At 40.3% G+C, this 27,001-nt stretch overlaps 1 protein-coding gene across 1 annotated transcript; it reads right to left on the bottom strand.

Annotated features, from left to right (window-relative positions):
- Nucleotides 1-372: 372 nt before the first annotated feature.
- gng12a (guanine nucleotide binding protein (G protein), gamma 12a) lies at nt 373-26,409 on the bottom strand. The gene is made up of 3 exons (XM_058641103.1): nt 26,078-26,409; nt 940-1,049; nt 373-718 (listed from the first exon to the last, which is right to left on the bottom strand). The coding sequence occupies exons 2-3, from the start codon at nt 1,030-1,032 to the stop codon at nt 593-595; spliced, it is 219 nt and encodes a 72-aa protein (XP_058497086.1). The 5' UTR covers nt 1,033-1,049; nt 26,078-26,409; the 3' UTR covers nt 373-592.
- Between the last annotated feature and the right edge of the window lie 592 nt (nt 26,410-27,001).

The following is a 27,001-nucleotide window of genomic DNA, read 5'->3' as shown; positions in this document are numbered from 1 at the left end:
GACGCAGACAGGTCAGAGTGTGATGGGGTCAGAACACTTTATAGTTTGGTCTAACACTGCCCCGATCAATCAAAGATACACTGTGGTAACATTTGAGTAGACGCTTGATGTAAACGTTGAATTCAGTTATTTAAACTGGGTGAAAAGTTGTAGAAACACTGGTGAAGCCATTAATATTCATCTTAAAATAGACAAGAGGGAGTCAATAACAGTTAGGTCATGTCGGTGAGACTGTTTACAGAGGACAGACTCAATCCACCAGGGAGCTGTTCAAAAACAATATCTGCTGTCAATGACATTGTACCTGATTCCATCACAACTTGTGCAGCCAAAGGCTGGTTAGTGGTCAGAGCTCAACCTAAGCAGTGGTCAAGAGTTTCAGTGAGAACAAATACAGGCTAATAGGGCGGCCACACAACACCTCATTATTTATGCACAGCTACCTTTGAGAAAATCATCTTTGAATTGTTAACTGAACTCATAGCCGTGCCCCCCCCCCCACACACACACACACACACACACACACTCCTTCCAACAAACAGAATACAGCAATATTAATAAGCAAAACACATTAAAGGCTAAGTGGCATCCACTACAATATAGTGCATGGTTTTTTGTCCTTGAAGGGATTGTCTGAAGCAGGGATGCCCATGAGGAGAGGGTCGTTTCTCGCATGTTCACTGCAGTAGTTCATAAGGTCTGCAGAGGCCTTGGATACCTATAGAAACAATACGAGGAGAAACACAGGGGAGTGAGTGGGTATGTGTGCTCGCATACAAAACTCTCTGCTAATCCTCATGCACAATCCTTTGGCAGAAATTGTAGATAAAATAATTGTACAATCCTCTGACTGTATGAATTGTTTATCAGAGAAGAGTGGATTAAACACTGAAGTAATAAGTGCAGACACTGAAGATCATGTTTATCTTTGCACTATACCTTTATCCTCTCAATGCTGGCCTCTATTCTCAGCTGCTGCACCATCCGCCGGGCATGGGTGGTGTTATTGGAACTGTGAGGCTTTGAAGACATCCTGGGCAATTACAACACTGTGATGAAGAACAACAGGGAAAGGTTTTACTAATACTGGACAGGATAAGGCTTTCTTTACAGGAAGTTATTCTGCACAAGTGCTCACACGAGGCTTTAAAACTGTAGAGTGGAGCTTTTAATCTCAAACAATAGGGGTGTCGCGATCTCGATTGTAAATGGAATAATGATCGAAACGCCTTCACAAGCTCGACCCTCGAAGGCAAAGGTGGAATCAAGGACTTAACCACGCCCCCAGTATGACGTCCTGCATTACAAAATTAAATGAGTGACATCATGAAATAGAACCAATGATCCTAGACTTAACTAGACAAGTCTAAAAATGGCAGACCCATCTGCAGTGAAAGAGAGAGAAAAAAGATTGAGAATTGAATTGTGACCTTAAAATTGAAAAACACATTGAATCAAGGATTTGGATAACCGTGACACACAAATGTGTGTCTGACTGAAGCTATCCTCTGTGACGTCGACATTCCAGCGCAGCACACAACAAGTGATTTGTTGATGTCAAGACAGACGGAGGCAAAAGCAACATTGTCCGTAGTAAAGCGAGATGGTTGCAAACAGGTTGGAGTATGATTGACAGCACAAAGACGCATCTATGCAAAGTTTCAGGAGTCAATTCTTCAGCTCAAAACACGCAGGTGTTCTTCAGAAATGTCTGGCAAGGACGTCATTTTGGCAAAATTCAGATAAAGACAACCAATCACAAACCCCTAAAGGGCGGGCTTAGTGCGATGATGACAGAGAAGTGACGTCTGGCAGCTTTTCTACATCATGGAGGCCACTGAAGAGCAGCTGTTGTTCAATGTGGCTGTTGTAACGCTTTGACTACAACAAGTTTGTAACTTTCCGCTGCTCTGCATACGTCATCCAGATCACTGGTCTCACTAGTCGTAGGTCTCTCCAGTTGTGTACAGAGGCCTTTTCATCTACAGCGTCACACTTCTTGATAGTGGGAGGTGACCACACCCACCCCAGACTCATACTCAATCTTAAATGAGAGTGAAATGCATTGTACAGTTGCTCAGCAGTTTGACAAGATAAACACTCCTTGCCGCCATCCGCCGCTGCCCTGCCACTGCACGCACACAAACACTCCCTCAGACAGGTCTGAGAGAAACTGTAACTTTGATGACAAATAAATAATGATGCAAACATTTTTTGCTTCAAGTAAATCTGGGACAGACAAGCAAATGAGGTCAAATGAGGAATGCAATTCAACACCATCTCTGAAGCAGGAAAAAAACTACTTTTTCATTTGTATTACAGGAAGCATGTTTTCCTTGTGAAGATGGCAGGGGAATGCAGCTTATGTGCAGGCATCCGATGAAATGAGAAACACTGCAGGAGGAAATGTTATTTTAATGAATGATGTAGCTAAAGCTTCTTCAGGTCAATGTGCTGTAAACGATTAATATTTAACGGGTCAACGACGACACCTCCGTACTTGGTCTACCTCTGCAACGTCGTTAACAATAGTGACATCATCATCATCATGTATTCATGAGTTAAGCTAAGGCTATAGGGTTGCCAATTGTTCCATATTTGAAAGATAAAAGATTTGTTCCATATTTGAAGGATAAAAGATGTTTAAACTTGTAAAACATCCTTTACTCAATAGTGAAAGTGTATAGTGTGTGTCGGGGTAATGTAACCTACATAAAGTGCGTATGTAAATGTACGTAAACTGTATAATAAGTGAGAAGAGAATGGGATTTGGGACTATTTTCTTATCAGGAAGTTGGCAACTCCACCTAAGGCACTTGCAAATAGTTTTCAGCCGGTGCAAAGCTCCTGTTGCACCTGGAGTGCAGCGCATTATCCTTGACACAATACACCAGCCACATGACTATGACGGTAACTGAAAGTCAGCGCATGTGTCTTTGTCTGTTGTCTGAACGTTAAACGATCCAACACGACAGTGGGTTGGACGACGTTGGTGCTGTGAGATTCCACTTCCTGCTAATCATTTACAGACTGCAGGGGAACAAGCCCTGACACATCCCACAGTCCGTGTGGGAGATCTGGCTCCAGTGTTTATCCCTGGCTCTCTAGTTTCCTTTTATTGCCACTTTTTTTTTCTGTTACACTGTTACACATATTTCCTGTAATGCTTCTGCAATAAACTGGCACACACGATTGCTTGTGATTTCTCAGCAGGGAACAGGAAGCTTCAAGTACAGCTTCTCAGAAGTTTATAGTGAAATCCACAAAGAGGGCTGCAGCATGTTCAGAGATTTATTTCACAAATCAAAACGAGGGCTTTCTGTTGCTGTGCTACGCTACACGTGTACTATGCAAACTGTTCACAGACAAAAGGTTCACTTTTAAAGCAAAAGAGCTCCAAATACTTCTTTGAAGTTATACATAAACACATTTCAGTCACAATGCTGAACATGTCTGATCTTTGAACAGCTTTGAACTCACGTTTTGTTTCATGACAGACTGTATATATGATACTTTCCACCCTGTCTGTACCCCGTTTAACCTGCAGGATGTCCCTGATGAAAGCCTCTGATGCTGCAGCTGGATCGTGACGCTCTTCATTTGTTTCAGGAACAAACAGTGAGGCAGGAATAAAAGACAAAAAAGGGAAAGGGTAGGGAAACGTGCAGTTCCAGCCCCTCTGTTTGGGAGCGCCTGACACCTAATCACTCCACAGGAAGCCCAGGCAGAGATGACTCAAAGAGCTCAAATGTTATTGATAATGTGGAAGTGAGACATGAAAGGGCTGCATACTACAATGTAAAGTGAACAATTTTACTAAGAAAACATTCTTCGTTTAGTCACAAAGGCAAAACGCTACAGGTGAAGAAATAAAATCCTTTCATCCTTAAATGATAAGTGACTAGTCTGGAAGGGGTTTCTTTATAGCATCATTTGTTTGTCTAACAAATATCTGATGTTTTAAAGTGCTGCAACTGAGGGAACCACAGTGAACATGTGTTTGAAGTTTTTTAACAGACCTCACAGCAGCATCGAGTTTCAACTTGCTGATTCTGGTTCTGGCCGTTTGAGTCAAACTGCTCTCAGACATGAACTCCAGGTGAGGTCTCGGGTTTCAACGGCAGGAGAGTTTCTGGAGGAGTCAGGCGAGAGTATGACACCTCACTTGAGCATGCAGGAAGCATCGCCTGCTCTAGATTCACTTTATATGCAACTTTAACGCAGCTGGACTTTAGAACAGGTACTGCACTCCAAACTAAAAGCACTGCAGAGCAATGGCAGAGACGGCTTTCTCATTATTACAAGTTAGTGAGCCTTCAAAGACATTTAAATGCTGGTATTTTACGATTTAGAAAGTTGCACAAAAAACATGTTGTGGCACAACTCAGGGACTACATATCGACAACATTTGCATTATTTTGCAAGATTGGTAAACAAGTTTTGAGAGTAAAAATGAGCAGGAGCTGTGTTTCAGACTCAAAAGATAGAAGATGAGTTTGTTTCAGAGACGAGATGACACACATGCATGCAACAGTGATGAAGTCAATGACTTTCTTGGTTAATTGACAGGTGCCAGGTTAAAAAAAAAACAACAATGACAACAAAAACACCACTCAGGACAACACCACTTGGACAACCAAGTGAGTAGTTTATTTGTGTAGCATGCAGACACAACACAAAAGCTGCTGATCGAGTACAACAGTGAATAAAGAGGAAACTGAAATAACTACTAAGACCGGCAGGATCACATGATGTGACACTATCGCTACTGTTGTAATGTAATTCATGATAATGAAGAGCTTTTATTGTAAGTCACATGATTTTATGACCTGGGCGTTGTGCTTCTGGTATTTCAGGTGAACTTGGTTACACACTGTTGTGAGAAACTGAACAAGACAAAAGAGATTATTTGTGTCTTGTGGTTTTTTTGCGTGTTAAATTTGTCTGTATTAAAAATGTCCAAAAACAGGCCAAAACATGGAAACTTTGTACAGGTGTTGTTCCCACTTTTTCCCTTTCCGGTGACAGAGACGCCTTTTCACCGGCTTCCAGCAACAACGCGAGTGGCGTTACCGTAGATAGCACAAACCGCGCAATTACGGTAAGTGTCGTCTGCGAGCCGCTCTGGGTTAAAGGGTTAATTATTCTTAAATTACTGTGACTGCTTTGCAGCAAGAGCGTTTTAAGGACAGCACAAAGCATTTAGCTGTAACTGTGTCAGTGTGTCATGTGACTGAGAGTGAAATGGAGGGAGGGGGAAAAAAAGAAACCTCATCTCCATAGCTGTAATTTAAGATGCAGTAAATTGACAGAATTGATAGTTTACTACTCTGTGGCGCCAAAATATCACTTCAACCAGCGAGTGAAGTGGGAGAAGGAGGTTGGTCTTAAATTCCACTGGCACTCCCAGGCAAACTATCCCAACTGAGTCACCTCAGTGTGAAGCCCCTGTGATGTGATGCCAGCTACTACCAGCACCACCAGTTTGACTGAAACTATATGTGGAGGGAGGCATCAGAGTGTGTTTGTATGTGTGCGTGTGTGTGTGTGTGTGTTAGACGCCACCATGTACAGTACATATGAGCGAGGTGCAGAAAAAAGTTACCTCCAAAGATCAGGGGGGAAAAAAGACCACCCCATCACAATACACACACATACAGGAGCCAGGACCACCTACAGCAGAGCAGCGAGGGCCCCACTGCTCTGCTGTACCTTACACACACAAACCCACCCGCACACATGCCATTCATTAGCACAGAGTTCAAAGTGCCAAGAACAGGGAACCATTATGAGTCAGTGGCATTAACACCAACACTCAGAGATGAAGAACTGCACGAGTGTGTGTGCGTGCACACGCAATACACTGCAGCTCAGATCCAAAGAAAAGTCTTAAATTTGCCGATGACAAGTACACGGCATCCATTAAAGGCTAAAAGAAGAGACGGCACTGTCAGCTGTACAGTGTGTGTGTGTGTGTGTGTGTGTGTGTGGTCCCAGAGGCTTTTCAGACTTTTGTAATAAAATAACCTCACTGGAAATAAAACTGCTTGAGGGCTTGAATATCCTCGGCTACACTTAAGGCTTGACTGACACAAGGCGATAAAAGGTGGGCGAGGATGAGGCTTTTTCTTGTTCAAACCCTTCCATTTATTTTGACCCCAAGATTGCAGATTTCCTCCCAAGGACTAGACACAGAGTAAGTCATCAGCAAAGTTAAATCAGATTGTGGGTGCAAATTTAATATACTGACATCTATTTTAGATAAATATCTGTCCCTTGGTTGCACTTTAAATGGTTGCAGAAGTTGCTTCTCTGTCTGACTTGCAGATCATAAATGATCATGCACAACTTTATAGTCTTTTTTTCCTGATAAAAGCTGACATTTTACTGGCTGTAAAGCTTCTGTTGATCGTGTTAAAAAGGTGCTGGAACATCTACTGCCTGGCGTCTGTCTGCCTTTGTGCACCAGCTGACAAGCGCAGAAAAGTGAATTGAGGAAAGACGATATTTGGTGTCTAGACAGATGTCTGTTGCTTTGAACAAAAGAGAGTTCAAAGACCTGGGCCTCAGCCACAAGCCAGTATATAGTTGTTCTCCCATGTGTACCCACACACACACACACACACAACTCTGTCATCTTTCTCATGTACACCCCTCCCCCCCGGTTTACAAACCCTCTGCAGTCTCTGCAGGCAGGAGTTTCCCAGTCTGCAGCTGAAGCTAAAAGTAGAAGCCTCATTCTCTCCAGTGCCAGTCAGCACTTTCCCAGCTGAGTGAAAAACCGTCTCCTGCTCCACCTAAAACATGACCCCACATTTCAGTCTGTTGCTTCTCAGATCAGATCTCTGTCACTATTCAGTTCAGCCCTGCTTTCATATAAACACCTGCCTGTTCTCACCTTGTTCCCTTATCAATCTCAGTTACACTCCGTCATCAGTCCTGTTGCTGAGCAAAGTAGGATTCTGTTTATAAGCCACAGAGAGACAACTCTGGTTGTTGGGTTTCTAGGTCTGAGAAAAAGGAAGGGTGAGGCTGGGAGGGGGTGGTGTAGACTCAAACTAATTCTCACCGTGAGAACCACCCTAGTAATATCCTTACTTTCCCACCAGAAAAAAGAAGAGTTTCTGCTAGGCCATTTTTTTGGCAGCTGTTCTCATGCAGTTCATACTGCAAATGTCATGATGATTTTATTTATTGACATGTAACCTACAGTAGGGCAGAATCACAAGGAAAATAGTTGATTGTTGATTTTGTTAAGGTCATAAAATATTAAAGCTTTTGGGGTGGAGACCCTCCTGCCAGATAAGTACAGACAGATGCACAGGCTTCATATGCTACAGATGACCCAAGGCAATCTCTCCATCTATGAAATATTCACAGGTTTCATGTGTTTGTTGTCCAACTCGTTTTCCTTTTATTAAAGATCACTTTGCAGGACAGGCCGTTTGTCGCCACTTGTTTTCCACTGCAGAGCTGAGTATGCACAGCTACTTAATAAAACAGCCAATCAGACGTCCTCTCTCTCTCTAAACTGCCCCGTGAATGGTCAAAGTCATAAGCCAGATTATGAAAGAGAAGGTGCAGAATTCTAGTTCTTTCTCAGAAGACTTGACTTTTGTTGACTCATATTTTGTACGTGCATTACCTGCAGAGTCGCTTCATACAGTCGTTCCATTCAGACTAAAATGAGGGTCTGTGTCAGTGTAGTGTTTCAACATTGCATACTCAATGTCACATTGCATTTATTACCACATTTGTACTGTTTATCCTTGTATTCTTTGAGTGAGGGGCTGTGCAAGTGTCACCAACTAGAGTGTAGTCAGTACGTACAGTTTGTGCGCTCGCAAAATGTGGAGGTGCTTGCACTGTGCACATGTGCAAAGCAGACGTTCGCAGACACACAGGCATGGAAGTACAACCCAGGCCTAAGACACCATAACACATCTCCTGTCCCACAAACTCTGGGAAATATTACTCATTCTTAACAACAAAAATAGTCATTAATTACTCTGTAATTTCACAAGTCTTTACAAGTCTTCGAGCTTAGTTGTAAGCCAGAGCCCTTGTGTATAGTACAATAGTGAAGGCAGTGTGCACAACAGCATTGGGTGTATGAGCTTCAAGCAAGTACAGCCCACAGAGAATAATATACAGCTGGGAGAGGCAGAAAACTGTGTGTGTTTAGAGAGGAACTGTGAAAGGATAGCGCTGCAGCACCACCCCACAGCTCATAGGTATGGCCACTGAGATAAGTGAAGCTGACACCACCCCACCCAAGTCAGTGCGATACAGAGGGAATACTGGGAAATTCAGGCCTCTCAATGTTGGTCTGCCAGATTGCTCAGTGGTGATTGGCTGAGGGGTATCCATTAGTCCTGTGTAAACAGAAGTTTCCAGGAAAAAGTCAGAGGACTGTACAAAGGTTAATGGAAGATTTTGCTCAGGTTAAACATGCTGCACTATAAGTAACAATGTCATTTCTGTATCACCAGAAAGAAAAGGTCTCAGTTATGCAGTGAGTTCTCAGAATCTGGCAGGCTGCACAATCCTGAAGTTCTGTGGCTTGACAGGATCCAAAAACAATCCAGCATACTGTAACACAGTCGCACAGTGTCTAGACAGAAGACTAGACGTAACTCCTTTCTGCAGGATTTCTAAATCCAAAATTCAAGTGCAATTACTCGCGGCTCATTCCTGTCCAAACAGACCATGAATGATTGCTTGTTTCAAGCTCAGACGAGATGGCCGAGGAGTTTGGCTGCAGGAATTTCAAGCCAACCCAGTTTGTGATCAACCCATTGAGAAAAAAAAAAAAAAAACCTTACAAGCAAAAACAAAAAGTTGCATTTCCAGTTTGATAACGTGAGACATAAATGAAGACAGGAGGCTAATCAGTGTCCTTAAACATGATGATATTTGGAACAGGACTGCATGAACATGTCTGACTGCACATTCAGTGGCTGGTACAAGACTGAAGTGAAGCAGCTTGTGTGTCAGGGACTCTGAGTGATATAGCAACAGATAACAGTGATAGCACAGTGGATCAGTCACACTTTCCGTTTGCAAGGATTGAGCAAGGCAGGGAGCTCTCCCCACATCTCACATCTCCACCCTGGAAACCTCTAATTAGAAAGGCTAAAAGGCTACACTCCACACATGGGATAGGACACACACGGTCTTACTTCAGTAATGCTGAACTAAGACCGTTAGAACTGCAGAGTTGATTCTGCAGAAAATATTCAAAACAATCCGTAAAATGGTATTGTTGTCCATTAATTCAGAACTAATAAGCTTCATTAAAGCAATGTTCTGTAATTTCGGCTCTAGTGAGGCAGGTGGTGAAAAAAAAAAATAGCCTCAAAACTGCTGAGTAGGCCATTTCACACCAGCAAGGTCAGCCATGTTGTTGAGATTGCAAATTATCAGTTGTGTAATCCTAAATGTGGGTGCAGTGGGGTTTAAATGTTAGGGGGAATGTAGTGTAAGTGTAGTGTATAAGCAAGTGAAGGTTAATGGACGCCTGAGATATACAGTAGGTGTCGGGCATGGAACACATTTAGCTTTAATGTGTTACAAAAAATATTTACCTGCTACCCTCTCTTCTTTTAACATTTAGTTGGGTGTTGAAAATGTGTATCACTGCAGATTTAAATACATAAAACTATAAAACACTCTTTAAATTCAGAATAATCTGTATTTCTGCTCAAAATAAAGGACCATTTCATTCTGACCATCTTTTAATCACATCATAAGCTTTACTGTCTCTTCTACAACTTCTGGGGCAAAACCAACCTACAAAACAACACATTGAAGAAGGAAATATTTGGTACTACTAGTTGGCCAATGTGTTTTTGTCCTTTTGTCCTTACATTTTGCCATGTGCATTTGCCACCAATGCATCAAGGTTACTCATTACCAATTGATATTAATCTCTGCCCCAGTGGCAGAAATTACATTCCAAGTGCATTTAATTGCAACATTATATTGGAGACATAGTTAACCTTTAGCTCAACTTTTTCATATCTCAACCAGGACTGTGTAACAGGTTTGCCATACACAGAAAATGAGAGGAACTACCAGTATCAGAAGAGGCTGGTTTACTATCATGTACTGTAAGTCTACACAAAGAGAGGCGAAAAGGTTCAAGGCCGACTGTTCAGTCTGTAAAGAAAGAATGAGTCAAAATGAGAGCGAAGGGCAAAAACAATAGCAGGGACGTTTTTCTTCTTTCCTTTGATGCAACCGTTAGCTGAATTCCTTGCATTCCTTCCACAGGAGAGGCTGGAAATGACGAGACAATTATGTTTAAGTCTTTGTTGATGCTCAACAAGTATTTAGACACGACTGGTTTTCCTGGCTTTCCACACAAGAGGTCTGGGAATGAGACATCAACAGACGCAGAGGCCAGCCAGCGTGTCAGAGATGTCGTTAGCAGCTAGAGTATAAGCTAAAAATAGCCAACAGGTCTGTGTTGTTGCTGGCTACAGTGGCTTTGGTTTCAGATGAAGAAACTTCCCCCAAAAATAGTTTACATGACCAAGTTGAATGCCAGCTGGGTATCAGCCAGATTAGCAAGGTCTCTACAGTTTCCACAGAGGTGCCTCTGAGCCTCTGGTTCCCCAGCAATGGGCCATTATCACACCCAGAGCAGCCCAAAACAAACACAGGCCTATGGCAGATAATGTCCTTCAGACGTCACTGCAGACGCACAGAGGGTGACATGCAGGAGACACGGGCAGAGAGGCAACCAAGCAGTGTCTCTCTGCTCCGCCCTCAGAAAACAAATATCATTGTTGTGCTAAAACTGCACAAAAGAAAGCTTAGTGCAAACTGAGGGGAGTTTGCTGGAAATGGATGCAGGGAAGGAATGAATGGTCAGGCAGAGCGCTGTATTAAAAGTGGAGTGAGACTGAGGGAGAGATAAGAGTGTGTATGTGTGTGTGTGTGATTCAGCTGGAGAAAGCAAGCTGTGCAGCTGTGTGTATGTTGCATTTGGTCACATGCCAAAAATCTGTGGACGGCGACAGCAACGCAATAAAACTTAAAGCTATTGTGAGCACTTTGCCTTTCGCCTCAGAGTCTCTTGCCTCTGAAAGCTACTATTCATGGCGGTGGCGGGGAGATACTACACAATAGATCTCCATCTCTGGCCCTACACGGCCCTGCCTATGTAGAACAATAAACAAACGCAGGCAGTCTTTCCAACCTCTCCACCCCTGAGCGAGACTGGCTGCATGCATGTTACCAGTACAGAAAAGGTGACAACAGAGAAGGCCAAAGGTCTGTGGAGCTGCTAGTTGGGCCTTCATACAACCCATCCTCCCTGCTGGAGCGCAGTAGGAAGTGTTAAACACCAGAATGCATGGATGGAATAACTGATAATGGTCTGGACGTCACACAGCTCATTAGAAAACAACATGAAGGTCATAAAGATTATTTTGTTCTTCAAGTGAAGTGGAAACAGTATTAGTCAGAGGGTGTGTGTGTGTGTTTGTTTGTGTGTGTGCATGCGTGTGTCAGACGGTGCAAAGTCTATTTTTAGAGGATGTTTTTTTAATTTGGGTTCTATAACATAAGGTGTATGCATCATCTAATAGTCATTATCACGTCACGTCGTGTTACTCCTTGGAATTAACAATTCATTATTTTCAAAACAAAAAGATTTTAAACTGGCATCATGTTCTATTGAAAAAGACCTGAAACTATGAAGAAAATTTGCTATTTTTATTTCAGCATTTGGATGATCAGCTTACAATTTAAATAACTGTTCTTGCTTCTCAAATTTGAATATATCTTTGTGTTACATGTGGTGATAAACTTTGAAACAAAAAGTAAAATCTTTATTGCGGAGACTAAACAAACACTTGTCCCACGTCATTTTGAGCTCTGCAATACTTTTTAAGCACTTCCAAGGTCCATATCCACACAATTTAAATATTTACCACACAAACAGATACATATTAAAAAGTCAGGATTTTTCTTTTTTAATCACAATAAAAAGTGACGATATTATGCTACAAACTAAACTTGTTTTACAATAGTCCACACAAGGTCCAGACGGAGCAGTTTTCATTTATACTTTCCAACTTGATTTATTCTTCCATCTATTAAGCAAAAGGTCAGATTTGTAAAAGAAAGAGTCACTCACTATTTCAAGCACTTTATCCTAAATTCAAACACTTGCAAGGATTTCAAGCACTCATACGAGTAAAAGAATCAGCTGAATGGCTGATTCTGCAAATAACTGAAAATGAAAAAGCAAACACCTGCATCCACATTTCTCAGTACTCACATTTCCTGCTGCACGACACATCAATCAATACTTTGCCACTGCATCGTTAAATCAGGCGATATTTGAGAAGCTGCGATTAGTCACGTGTGCCTCTCTCTCACTGTGAAATTCATTTCTCTACAAAGTGCTAATCCTTGACCTCACAGGTCAGAGTTCAACAGGCACAACCAGGATAGTGTGAATACCATTGTCATGTTTGTGTTTAACTAAGATAAGGGGAAAAAAAACAGAAGGTGAGAGTCAAATGGCACTTTGCCAGTATACAGTTCTAGCTCGACTTGACTCGGTTTGGTATCAGACACATCATTTTCCATTACTTCAGTACGTTCTCAGCGTGGGTGGGGTCGTCATAGCAGAGCTGCACGAAACTACAGTGATGTCGTTTTATTTGCACACAAACTAGTGGCGGTCAAAGCAGTTCTTGTCGGTGTACCGAATCATTAGAATCAGTTCATTAATCTGCTCAGTGGCTGCCCGCTGCTCCCAATTCTTGGAAGGTTTCTCAAAAAGATTGTTTCATTGAACCGTTCAGTACATCGTGCATGACTGGAGCAGTCTCCCTCTGACTGAACTGAATTGAAATACGGGATGGGATTCGGCTCAATATCAACGGCTTTCAGCAGTGCTATAGCTAAATACACCAGTTATATATTGAGATTTTATTATTTATATTCCCTCACTAACTGATGGAGATTAATGCATGTTTTCAGGATTTTTAAGTGTTTTTAACTGATTCCTGTAACGGACGTCACGCTCATGACTCTTCCAGTGACGACACTGTCTGCCAATCAGTGGCCGGCAGTATGTCGACGTCATGTTTTAGTATCAGCTCAGCTCACTTGGAACCTCACCAGAGCAGGTACCAAATCGAGTGAAGCCGAGTAGAGTAGTGCTAGAACTGTGAAATTGAAAAAACATTTGTCAAATTATAAACACACGCCCCCAATGAAAAACACAGCACCTAAGCCTTTCTTCAATCTTCAGGTAACACGGGATTAGTTCAGGTATGACAAGCAACAAGAAAATGTATGGTCTGGTGGTGTTTTTATCTATAGCACTGACTGACTGCCTATAGTTCAGGACCAAAACGAGCCCCTGTGTTATCTGCAACTAAGAAGGGACACTTCTGAACAAACAAGGACAGGAATGACAGGCATGTGGATAATGGACAGATAACTGCATGTGACTACTCTCTGGACAAGTTGCATGAGACACAACACACACAGAAACAGGAACAAGTTTGAGGGAAGTATCTATAGCTGTCAAAGAAAAGTGTTGACGCAGAAATAGATTTACAGTCACGCTGACAGATGCACATTTATGATGATATTCTATGAACAGGATGCAAACACTAACTCTCAGTCCTCAACAACATATGTAACATCAATCTTGTCATGTTTAGATATTTGAATGCAGAGATGTTAAATATTAATTTAACTATATTATATTTAATTTCTCATCATCAGATTCTAGCAGTCTGAGTCTTTGACTATCATTGATTTACACATTACAATTTCCTGATGCACTTTGTGACGTCACATTTCACACAGTGGTGATGCAATGGTAAAAAACAAAAAACCATGGTGATGCAATGGTGGAAGAAAAAAAAACACTGGCTCCACTTTATATAGTGAGCAGAGGTAAGATTAGGTGCATCTACATCAGAGTATCTTCATCAGGCAGTTATCAGATAACCACTAAACAGTAAAGCCTAATTCAAGTGAGTATCCGCTGTGGCTTCATACTGACAATAAACTCTGCAAGCATTTAGTGTGCTTGTGTTTCCAGTGTCAGCTGACTGATTTTATGATTGCTTTATTAGGGGGGTGAAGGTCAGCGTCAGTATGGAAAAGAAACAGGCAAAAGGTCAGAACAAAAGGCCAAGACCAAAAAAAACTCTGGTCTTGGAACAGAACTGATAAGGTAAGACTCTTGGTTGTTCGAAAACAAAACTAGTTGAACTTTTAGGGTTTTAAAAAAACAAAACTTACACTTACACAATCCATTTAAGATATCTTGAAGTTCAGTTTGGGTTAAGTATAGTATATGTCATGCTTGTATGTGCAAACCTTAGAGAACTCCCTTTGAGAGTTACAGATGATTAAAATGCATCACAACCTGAGAGTTGTGACATTTGTGAGTAAAATCAAGAGTTCCCCTTTGAAACATGCATAAGCACAACAAAAAGAGTCTTCACTTTGTAAAATCCCCAAACAATTGGTGTAATTCTGGATTGTGCACACGGAATATTCCATGTAATTGAAGGGAAAGAGAAACATAAGTGAAGGAAAATACTTTTGGTTTTGCTTACATGTGATTAAGCTCCAGGCAGAGACAATACAGATGCTACAGTTAAGATAAGGACAGCCATCTTTGTGGTCTCATTGAATAGGTTTCCAGATTTCTGCCACTTTTCACAAATCAAAATTAACTATATTAAAGAAACTCTGATGATTGGGGACATTTTGCATTGACTTACACACAGAAGTCAGATGGACTTACAAACTCCCCCTGCACACACACACACTCTCTCAAAGGAGTATGAGTTACTATTAATCACAATCCACATGAATGGCGGCTCCTCCCTCCAATCACTGTGACTCTGTTCATCTAACAGTTTCAAAGACATGTCTGGTGGAGGAAGAGGCTCACACTGTGGGTCACACTGAGGCCACTTCCTCTGCAGCCCACCCTGAATCCCTTCAAAAATGATGCCTGCCTCCTCCTCATCCTCCCACCGTCTCCCTTTACTTCCTCTCTCTTCATGCTTCATCCATGCCTCTGCCATGGTAGGTCACTAGGTTCATCTCCCTCATGTATTTGTGCAGTATGTTATTTTTTTTTTTTTTTTTTAAAGAATCACACTCATGTTACGGGAACACAAGTTTGTAATCTCATTTTTCTTTTCTTTCAAATAGAGCCAGTGTGTGACAAAAATTGCAGATTCCGCAAATGACACAATGAGATAACTGTGTAGTTTCTAAGAAGAAACTAATAGAAAGGGAACACAGCCTATTTGTTACAGTTCAGAGAGATAAACACACAAGGAGTCACTGTACTAGAACCATTCCTGGACAAAATGTGAGTCCTTGTTCCAGAAAAGAGTGAGTAAATCATAGTCAAACAAAGCCTTGGAAACCTTTGAAAGTGAGTGAATGTGAATGAGGCACCTGATTTCAGCAGATGGGGGGGGGCAGGGATTGCGGACAAGAAGACAGGCAGTGATCATGCATCTCTGGGACACCTGTTCCTGCTTGTTTTAGACTCACAAACATAAAGACGAGTCAGCCAAAAACTGCCCAAGGCACTTGTACTCAAGAATAGGATGGGATGGGATGGGGGGGGGGTCAAAGACGGCACACACAAACAGCATACACAAACAACATGTTGATGTGTGTCCTCATGCTACAGGTGTCGAGTCCCAACTGGGCCTCAGTGAAGACGCGCACACACTGGCCTTTGTTTGAGATGCCAGCAAAGTTCCCCAAAGACTCATAAAGGCCTCTAAAGAAATGAAAGAATCCATCAAAGTGACACTGTTCCCCCTGCTGCTCACCCACAGCTAAATTTACATTCTGATTCCACTATCGGCATTCTGAATGATTCATCCATCTTCGCAGCTTTAACGGGGAAATGCATGCTGTTGCAGCTGCATCTTAAACTTTCCTCCAGTTAGGCTCAAAGCTCACACGCTACGCCAATTTGTCAACGCTTATCCGGAACTTGAATGGAGTCATATAAATTCTCTTTCTCGGTTACCTGTCAGGCAGGAAGCTCTTTCTCACCTTTAGCAGGAAATGCCCATATATGGGTGACAGTCTAATGACATACTCAGAAGAAATAAATGTGCTGAAAGTGAGGTGTCCTCACAAAAGGTGTGTCTTTCCTGTGAGTGGGAGGTTTTTTTTTCAGTTTTTCCCTGCCCAGCCAGACAAGACTGGCTTGACATTTCTACATGTACAGGAAACTGCAGAGGAAATGTTACAGACCTTAGAATAAACGCAATCACATGTACCTGCAAAACATTTCAGGGAAACTGAAACTTTTTTCCCCATTGCTCCATCAATTATCTACTGCTTGTTCTTTGAGGGTTACAGAGAAATCTGGAGGCAATCCCAGCTTACACAGAGTTTAACTGACTGGCTAGTCCTTCAGGATCTTCATGCCAGAAAAGACGGATGTCAATATCACTGCAGCAACATTTTTGGAATCATCTGCAACAAGATCTAAAATGTCATTCTCCTGTGTCACTCGGACATTTCATATAAAAACTGTTCATGATCAGCATCAGTGAAAATGAGGGTCTCCTTCAATTGATTCCTGAGTTTTAAATAAAACCAAATGAAAAGAGGCAATTTGCAGCCTGGACATGTCAAATTAATTAAACACACAGGACTAATTATATCAAGAAAAGCATTCATTATTTTTAGAACAGACATGATTTATTCTATAAATGTTTAATAATGCATCAATGTCGTCAACTACAAGTTTTATTTGTGTTTAATTATTTTACAGGCAAATATATTTTAGTTTACAGAAGCTTTGGTGCTAAATAACTCTGATCTTTATAAAGCACTAAGTTAGGAATAAAACATTATTATTGTTATCATCACCATTATTAACCATCTCTCAAATCCATAAAACTAACGATAGGTCACCAACTTACAGCAGATCATCTGTTTGTAAATGATACTCTACTCGTGTTGGTGACTTTTAGTCAAGTAAATCATCCGGGCAGAAACATGATCTACAGGTCTGCATCCACACACACACACACACACACAGAGACGTTATCTGAGCTGCCTGGCGAGACAACCGAAAAACTGACTCACATCACAGGTGAAACAGACTGTACTTTACAAATTCTGTCTCATCAGAGTTAACAGAAGATTTAAAGTTTAACAGACATGTTTAATTAAAGCTTATGTGGTGTTGGGACCACCTGGCAGTACCAGAGTGACAGATGGCACACACATGAGCGTGAGAGATTCGATACAAGACAAAGTAGTAGTAGTAAGTAGCCTGTATTGTCATTATGATTAAGTAAAAAGGCTGCATTGCAAACTTGGCATCATATGGGGCAATATAAACACTGTGACTTAGATTAAAAACCTTAGAGCTGATTTCATAAGAGTTAGCACAATAATAAACCTTGGACATGAATTCATCTCTGTGGCAGGCACACAGTTCTAAAGCAGAGTGCACCACCAAGTGGAAGAAAGAAGAACCTGTGGCTCTGTGGATATTTGTTCACAGAACACTCACAGTAGTGCATTGTTTTTAGAGTTGACTCCTAATTAGACTAATATTACATTTTTCTATTACGCCGTTTTTTGGTTAGTTAGTATGTTTGTTTTGTCAATATGTTTGGCTGATTTTCTATTTTCCTCCCATCTAATACAATACACCATGTGAATAATAACAAATGAGACATAAAAATTGCTTCACACTTGACTCCAATCTGCATTTTTCATCACTTTTTTTGGCAGGAGTGGCAGTAATACACTGCCGTAATAAGTAATGAGGCACATGTCAATTATTTAAAACATGGCCACTTAATCAGTTTTTACCCCAGTTTCTGATGTGCAATCTCTGTCCAGTAAGCATTTTAGAATGAGCATTTTACCACCAGTCACTTTAAGTTTTCCTTGCTTTACATCTTACATTTTATGTTGTTAGTTTTCTTGTCCCTATGGAAATTCAAGGAGTTATTACAAGTTGATGTTCATTACTGTTCATAACCTTTGCACTGCTGCAAAATACTGTATGTAAATAGCAGGAGGATTCCTCACACACAGCACACGGATCACAAGTTTTTTCATTATCATGTTTCTATTTGTGGATTTTGTTTGTTTGTTTCAAGAAGTTGGCAATAATCATTTCTAATGATATGTAATCCCTGCAGGTCAAAGGAGAGACATTGCTTTCCAGCATGTTCCCTCTCCTGTGTCCTCCATCACAGAGTCAAGTAGAACAGCAGGTGGATGACAGACACGTCTCTGCGTGTGGCAGTTTGACGTTCACAATGGGCCCGAAAATAGACTTTCTACGTAACCGCTTCATCTATAAATAACCTGTACTCTCCGTCCTTTTGCCTCAGTGTGTTCTGAAACATACTGTACGTTGCACTCAAGATTTTGACAAACAAAATTATTTTGAAATACAATGCGAGTATGTGCTTCAATATACACATACAATCGCAGTTTGTCAATGATATAATCTTAAATAGGGCCAAAAAGGACAATCATTTTTAATTAAATTAATATTTTATTCATCAAACTATTATCAACACAAAATTGTTTGTTAAGATTATGGCAAATGAACAAGTCCGAAATGTCTCCAGTGAAAAAGCATTTTGTAGATTTATTGGATTTTAGCCTGATAAAATACAAAACAATTAATGATATTAAAAAAGTGTTTACATTTCTGTAACAATTTAATGAATCAATTATTTAATTAATCAACTATTTAGCAAATGGTGAAAAATAATAATTTTAATTGATCAGAACAAAAATAATCATCTGAATTCAGATTTTTTTGACTTATTTTTAAAAATATGGGCTAACATTTCTTTATTTAGGCATCATTCACTTGTTTTTTAACACTTTATCCTTCACATGAGGGTCATGGGTTGCTGGAGCCAATCCCAGCGGACATAGGGCAAAAGAGAAGCCACAAAAACACGGGGAGAACACAGAAAGGCCCTTTGTCGAGTCAGGATTCAAACCAGTGACCTCCTTGCTGTGAGGCTATAATGCTGCTAGCTGTATGACCCATTTAGGCATCACATCACTTGATACATAAAACATGAAAAAAATTTAATAAGAGTGTAATTCCTAATTAGATACAGTAGACCTCTGAATGTTCAATGATTCATACGGTGAAACAAAATTCAGAGAGAGAGAGAATCCGGTTGATTTATCAACATTTAGTTGTGCATGAATATTGACAAGCAGCTTAAGAACTAACCATGTTACCAGTGTGAGGGACATTTGTGAATCCAACCCCAGATCAGTGTCTATGAGGAGCTTCAACCTTGAACTAAGTTTACACTCTAAACAAACCTATCTTATCTGTTTCCTTCTCTGTGCAATGGAAGCTGAGTCTGAGCAGTCAAGTAACAGAGGCTGAAACAAACCTGAACAAAAAAACATTCTCCTGCTTCTGCTTATATATGCACAACTTATGGTGATGTCCATAAACTAGAGATACCCAGTTAATTGTTACAAAGGAGCAAAGAAACCAGAACATGCTTCACATTTAAGAAGCTGAAATCAAAGAACTTGTTTCGATTTTATTAAACTCAAACTGCTCAATTCATTCTCAAAATAGTTGCCAACGAGTAAATTATTCATAACTGATCAATTAAGTATTGCAGCCCCGATAAACAACAGCTTTAATACTCATGCATCGTTTTGTATTCATCTACAATTGAGAAACTAACGACATCAACCTAAAACCAAGAGGAAATTCAGCAGCTAAAACCACAAAAATGAGACACACTCAAAATGGCGTCACTGAGTCGACTCATTCCCAAATTACTAGGGAAGGTTTCAAGGCTGTTACTGTATTGTTCTTCAGTTTTGTGAAATGAGTCCATGTCTTGTTCATTCTGAAGAAGAATGAAGAAACTAAAACAATTGTTTAAATAATGAAAAAAGAAACCTCATTAATGATGGTAATGGTTATTCAGAAATATAAATTGACAACAATAACAACAATGGAGATTGAATTTTGGACACCCCATGTTTGAGTGGATTTGCATTCTGTCTCTCTCTCTTCCACTCTGCCCACTGAATACAGGTTGTCTCATGTCTAGTTTGTCCTGTCTGTGACGTGTGTTTCCTCAAGATACCAAAGAGCCACAGTCAGCAAAAAAAAACAGCAGTGACATCCTAATAACTTGGAATCAAACAAGCATCACATGTGTAAAGCAAGGAGAGGAAATCAGGTCTGCTGCAATACCGATCTAAGTTATTTGAGAGGGTTGCTATGACAACACTTCCTGTTTAGTAAGGCAAACGTGTACATCAGATGTCGATGTCAATCTGATTAGCACACAAGCAGTGACAGCGCCTTAAAACTTCCTGACTGTGAAACATTCAAATTCTCTGTAACTAATATGGAGACGAAAAAAATAAAAGTAGACGTGTTACTACTGAGTTGACTTAGTTTGAGACAAAAAAAAAGCATCCAGTCCATCCTATTACATGAAAGCAAGTTATTCTGCTGCCAAACCAACAGATGGGTGTGACTGGGTATCCGCAAAGTCACCACCACCACTCCTCTCAGTACATCTGCTGCTGGGCAGGGTGGAATTCATGCAAACCACCCACTGCAGCCTCGGCCTTGTGACTACTATACACACACAGTTCACAACACACACAAACACACACACCACAAACACTAAGTGGGGCAAAACCTTTAGGGCTACAGTACATCTTTGAATTTCTCTGAGGTGCGGAAATATTATTTATGAACAGACAGGAAATACAAATGCTGTGGAGTTTCTGTTCTTGCATGTGAGTAGTTGAACGATTGAGCAATTTGAAACAATGCAAAAAAAAGATAGTAATCAATTTGTGCCGGTCAATGTATGGGAAACTGAATTCCATCTGTTCATTTTGCCTCTGACCATCACAAAAAAACCCTGTGAAGTATACACACACACACACACAAAAGAAAGAAAAATCCCCAGCGACAGAACAAACCAAAACTCAGGGACACCAAAAAAAAACTATTTTTTTTATCTTGTGCAAACAAGACATGGAGAAACATTACTATTTACTATATTATGACACAATACGTGTGTTTTGAACAGTAGTATCTGTACGAATGTGTGCGTGTGTCAAAGAAACCTGGGAAGAGAGCCACAGCGGATCAAAATGAGGCATTGGCATTAGGGTTGAAACAATTACTCGATTAATCTATTATTAATTGATTCCTCTTCTTTCTTTCTTTTTAAGAAGCTGAAAAATCAGAAAACTTCCAAAAACAGACCGATTAATTGATTATCAAATTAGTTGACGATTCATTTAGTCATCGATTACTAAATGAATCGTCAACTAATTTGATAATCGATTAATCGGTCTGTTTTTGGAAGTTTTCTGATTTTTCAGCTTCTTAAATGTGAATATTTACTGGTTTCTTTGCTGCTCCATATAACAAAGAAATCATTAAAAACTGGATCATGTTTGGTTTTCGGACAAAACAACAAGACGAGACATTTGAGAACATCATCCTTTCCAGGTCTGAGAAACGCTGATCAGCATTTTCTTAGTTAGTTGAATATGATGTCTGCTCTGACACCTCACCAGTCAGCTGCCTCATGTGTGTTCCTTTTTGATTTTAATGCATCTAGACATGGGACAATTTTAGAAGTTTACGTTACGATTATCCTGACCAAAATAAATGCCATTAACGATATTATTGCAAAGACTGAAAAAATGTGTTATAATTTTCAGCATTGTATGCTGGTGAGTTAGGATTTTCACGTGAAATATTAATGTTTTTCTTCATTCACAATTAAAAAGATAATAAAAATTCACCACTATTAACTTATTGTAAATGCTTTTAATCCCGATAAGCGATAATATCTTATACTGTCCCATGACTAAATGCATCAGGGACACAGGACACATACAGTACCTAATAACAACCCTGTACATGTTGGAAACACTTAATCGCATTATCATCCTTGCCTTCGAACATAGAGAATAGTTTATATTCTCATGTTGTCATCATGTGGTAATGCTCTTTACTTCTTAAACCAATTACACAGTCAATATTGAACTCAAGACTGACTTGTCTTGTATTGCAAATGGCAGTATTTAAGTGTTAAAGCCAAGTTATGAGCAATATTTATAATTTTTCCCTTACGAAAGTACATACAGTTTAACTCATTATGTACAATAACTAAAACTAGGATCAAATCTTACTCAGTTATCAAGATTTGAAAGATTTAACATAATTTCTGTAGGTGTGGAACATACTACGAGTGCCATTATTCTGAAGAGAACACTTCACAAACCATCTTAAACTTCTCACTGTGTTTATATTCATGTGTATTCTACACTTTTATTCTATTTTATGAAGATTTACACTCTTAATCTCATGAATTGTCAGATGTTAGGAGTCTAAAGTGACTGAAAAATAAAATAGCCGGAAAGCCTAAACATATCAATTTTAGGCTTTCCTAAACATATATATATATATACATATATATGTATATATGTGTATATATATGTATATATATATATACATATTTTATTGTCATGCATGTTTTAATGTTAAACTTTCTCAGCCTATATAGCCTGTTTTATCCATCCTGCAGTCTAAATACTATAAATTACTTAAAAGGAATAATAAAAGCAAAAGCTTTTAATTCTCACTGGTACAATTTAGAAAAAAGAGTAAATGAAACCAACCCATGTTTCTTTTATTGATCAACTGATTGGTTAATCCACTGGTAATTTCTGCAAACGTAAACCGATAAAAAATATGTAGCTCATTGCGTAACAGTAGAGCTACAGCAATATATTGGTCGTTAATTAAGTCTTCCAGAGTGCTTTTTTATAAAAAAAACAAAAACAAAACCACAGTCTATGGTTTATATCTTTGCAAGCACTGTTTTTTACTTTTTTGTGTGTGTAATTTTTTCACAATTTTCTGGCATTCCATGAACCAAACAGCTAATTGCTGGAATTAGAAAATAACAGATTGACAAATTAATCAAGAATGGAAATAATTGTTAGTTGAAGTCCTTAATGACAGACGTGTCAGTGTTTCTATGAACAAGTAGTTGCATTATTATAAGGCAGAACTAAGAAGAAGAAGAGTGAGAGTGTTCTCTTAGAGTAGCTGAAACCCTGTAGTTACCAACAAGCACTTTTAGAAACATATACTTAGTCCCTGTGTCTGTATGTGTAACATGTCTGAGAAAATATGTGAATCCCTCAGTCCAGTAAGGAAGTAGAGAAATCACTCAAAAGGCTGTGTGGCAAGCTCACACAAGACCCAACTCCTACTTCAACAAACTCTGCCCTGAAAGACTCGCAGGGGGGGAATCCACAGATGACAACGATGAGGAACCGGCTCCTGGCTGCTGAGAGGCTCAGACAGTGGCCGTCATCACGTCGTCCTCCTGCAACAAAACTGGATGTTTCTCAGAAACTCGCCAGCAGAGCTGCCAGTCGAGTTGGCCTGCATTCTATGTCTGAGGCATTCTGTGTCTGAGGAGATGCATGCCGCCTCCGGGGTAGCGTGTTCGCCGCCTGAGTTACAGTGCAGCATTGGTTACAGCTAAAAGTGCCACTTCCCACATGATCCCAACAGTTCAGCCATTGTTCCACAACTTTAACTCATATGGCAAAGACAGAGGAAGGAGATTAAACTCAATCCTCCTGAAAAATTAAAGCTACCCAGAGATTTTCCTACAAGGGCTGCACACTATATCTGAAACATCATGCTTACGGAATCAAAATATGCAATGTACATATTGCAAAGAAATGTATGCAGACTTCTTGAACTGAATGAATCTGAAATCTACTAGTTTTGCTTGGTCAAGAACCTATGATAAAGGAACACAATTGATTTTATTTTCTTCCAATATTTAGTCTACCCTAAGTCAGACCTCTCATACTCAACTGCAATGAGAGAGATTTTAATTATGTTTACATATTTTTATTCAACTTGTTTCCTAGATTTGTACTAATTTCAACAATCCAGATAGTTAATAGAAGCAGAAAATATAAAAAAGAATTACAATTAAACTGTGTTGTTTGCAGACTCAGTGTTTGCAGAAGCAAGCAACAATGTTGTAATGTTGTCATGTGTTTTCTTAATATTGTCCAGCCTTGTTTTCTTTATATTTAGTCTTCCCTTCCTGACCATCTAGCTCCTCCTCCTGTTACTAATCAATTAACATGCATTACACGTCACGTAAAGTCCTGCCAGCTATCTGGGCTTACTTACAGAGCTCCACATGCAGGCCATGCCATCAAAACTGGCAGGCAGAGTTTAAAATCTGTCAAATGCCACAACCTCAATCAGCATAATCTGAGTAACTGTGGTCTACACGTCAAAATAAATCTCCTGACATCAGTCAGGGTTGCTGGTGTTTGCAACAGTCAACCATAATTGCAGACCAAACAGCAGTAGATAAGACAGCTGTTAATGGTCAGCATCATCTTCAAAACAAGGCTGCGTTTTCCTGCGTTAACTAGTGACACCCAATGATGAAAACACACATGTCAGGAGCACAGTGAGCATCTAAAGGTGCTTTCGTGGGAAAGATTTTTTTTGTCTCTTCCTCTCTCCCCTCGGAATTCAGGTGTAACTTGAATGTCTGGTGTCAGTCGTGAAGCTGCTCAGTCCAAAACCCCTGTGTCACAAGTGTGAGGACAGGGCTGCGCTTCTCAGCTTCTAGTGAGCAGTGCGGGTGCGATCCACTCACATTGATGGGCGTATAGAGAGGAGGCTTTGATGGCAGTGAATAGGGTACTAATGAGTTGGCCTCATCAATGGCCGGTCTGTATTCTGTCCTCCCTAATGGTCAGGGGACATCAACTAATACGCTGTTGATGCACCATGTAAACATTTCAGCCACTTCCCTGTCCTCTTCAACCATCACTCTGACTTCATAATCCAATTGGTCTACATTGGACTACACAGGCAACGCTGCAAGCTCTTATCTATTTAATAATGGACTAATGTGAAGGCAGTAGCTGGTTTAGATATTTATAAAAGAGCTATTCTTCTCTAGGCTTGGGATGTCACGATTACAGACGGGACGTGGAACATACAAGGAACTAGCACAGGGATGGGACAATATGCAGTTTTAGCAAGTATTGGGATTTTAAAAAAAAGCGCTTGCAATACGTTGACACTGATTCATTTCCATTGTCGTGATTATTGTATAAAGGTGAAAATCTATTTATTTTTTAATTGCCACATGGGGGGGCGACTGCATTTATATAGTTATCGTAGGCCATCATGATTTAAAATTAATCAATCTCAAAACACACGTCCATATTAGCAGGTACTTGTAACACAACAAGTAATGTTTTTAGTATCATTAGAGACACGTTTCTGTAACAATACAACAGTGTGACTTTTTAGGGGCACATAAGAAACGCAGTTTCATGTTTTGGTAAAAAATGTATTCTGTAATTTTAGTGACATGAATTTGTGTCAGGGCAACAGTTTTGGTATCACTTGTCAATATTAGTTTATCGATGTACACAAGGCTCCGCCCACTTGATAACATTTTTCCTGTCCTCCATGTCTTCACTGGGACTGTATGTTGGCGAGTTAGACCTAATTCACGTGATATCTCTGTTAATAATTGAACCTACGGTACAAAATCAAAACGATCAATTTATTGTGAGAGCTCTGGATCGCTATACACAATAATATCGTACAGTGTCACATCACTATTCTGCTCTTCTACTTGCTTTAACAAAAAATAAATCATTATGTGGCAAAGGCAGTACAGTAGGTTGGGCTGGAGGGCAGCGATGAGGGCACAAGGCCCACACAGACAGCTGTTAGCAGCTCAGCTGTCACCTGTTGAACACCATTCTAACAAAAACACGTCTCATCATATTTGTGATGCGTATTTGTGACACAGTTGAGCCACAGAAGAGTTGCATAAACGGGTGTAGACAGTGACAGTGAACGTCTCAGCAGACTCAGACCAACTGTTGCTTTAGATAAAGAAGGGGGGAAAAAAACTCGTCATGTCCGCGGCTGTTGTAATTAATGTGACAGTCAAGGCAGTCTTACCTGGCCGGGGTCTAGCCGTGTCTCCTTACACTGAAGCCAAACTCTATCCGTCAACAAACTGGGAGGAGACCTTTCCCTCTGCTCTCTGTCGCTCACGTCGCAATGTCACAGCCAAACCACAGTGTTTACAACATGAGAGTGTGGAAGAACTAGCTCTACACAAGCCGAGCTGTCGACGCTTTCACTTCCCGCTTACGGTTTGGTGACAATATTGAACTCTCGTTTACTTTTTCTTCCTCCACAGTGCGAACACTCTCCCTCTCTCTCCTCTCCTTTTCCTCCTCCACTTGAACGCTTCGCGAAGACTCGAGTGTTGTCGAGCGGAGGGGGGCGGACCAACCCGAAGCACTTCGAGAGGCGAGGCAGATGTTCACCAGTGTCGAGCACGACGTTTCTTCCGAAAACTATTTCCGGAAATGTTCCACAATAAGACAACTGAGGCATTGAATACACTCGTACATTTTAGAGGTATTTTGTGTAGCTTTTATGAAAGTTATATTGGGCTTGCAGGAGTGTGCATTTCGTAAAAGAAACTTACAAAATTAAAAAGACTGGCATCCTGTCTGGTATGAGAAGGCCAAAGTTCCCCGACATTTTTGAGAAAGAGAGCAGTAATGAGTATTACACCCTAAAAACCCCACCATCAGTCACTAATTATTACACATTAGACCTTTAAAGATACAATTGGGAAAGGTAATAATAATTATTTAATGGTCTTAAATCAAATAATATGAATAATCAGATCCTCAAATGCACACATTGCCAGCTACAATGTTCAATGCCTGATTCAAGTCTAATTCAATACAGATCAGGTTTGTTGTGCAAAGGACACCTACCACACTCTTAAAGAAAACACGCTGGGACAAAAGTAGAGATCCTGAAAGGTTGACAAAGAAGATTTCTCCACCGTTGTTGTCAGATGTC

This window comes from Solea solea, chromosome 1, assembly GCF_958295425.1.
Source record: "Solea solea chromosome 1, fSolSol10.1, whole genome shotgun sequence".
Taxonomy (NCBI): Eukaryota; Metazoa; Chordata; class Actinopteri; order Pleuronectiformes; family Soleidae; genus Solea; species Solea solea.
This window is presented reverse-complemented; position numbering and strand designations above follow the sequence as displayed.

What these genes read in the sequence shown, in the direction of transcription:
- gng12a (XM_058641103.1), bottom strand. Translation starts at nt 1,032, where the DNA reads ATGTCTTCAAAGCCTCACAGTTCCAATAACACCACCCATGCCCGGCGG. An exon ending in CCAGCATTGAGAGGATAAAG is followed by an intron (nt 719 to 939) that starts GTATAGTGCAAA and finishes TTGTTTCTATAG; the next exon opens with GTATCCAAGGCCTCTGCAGA.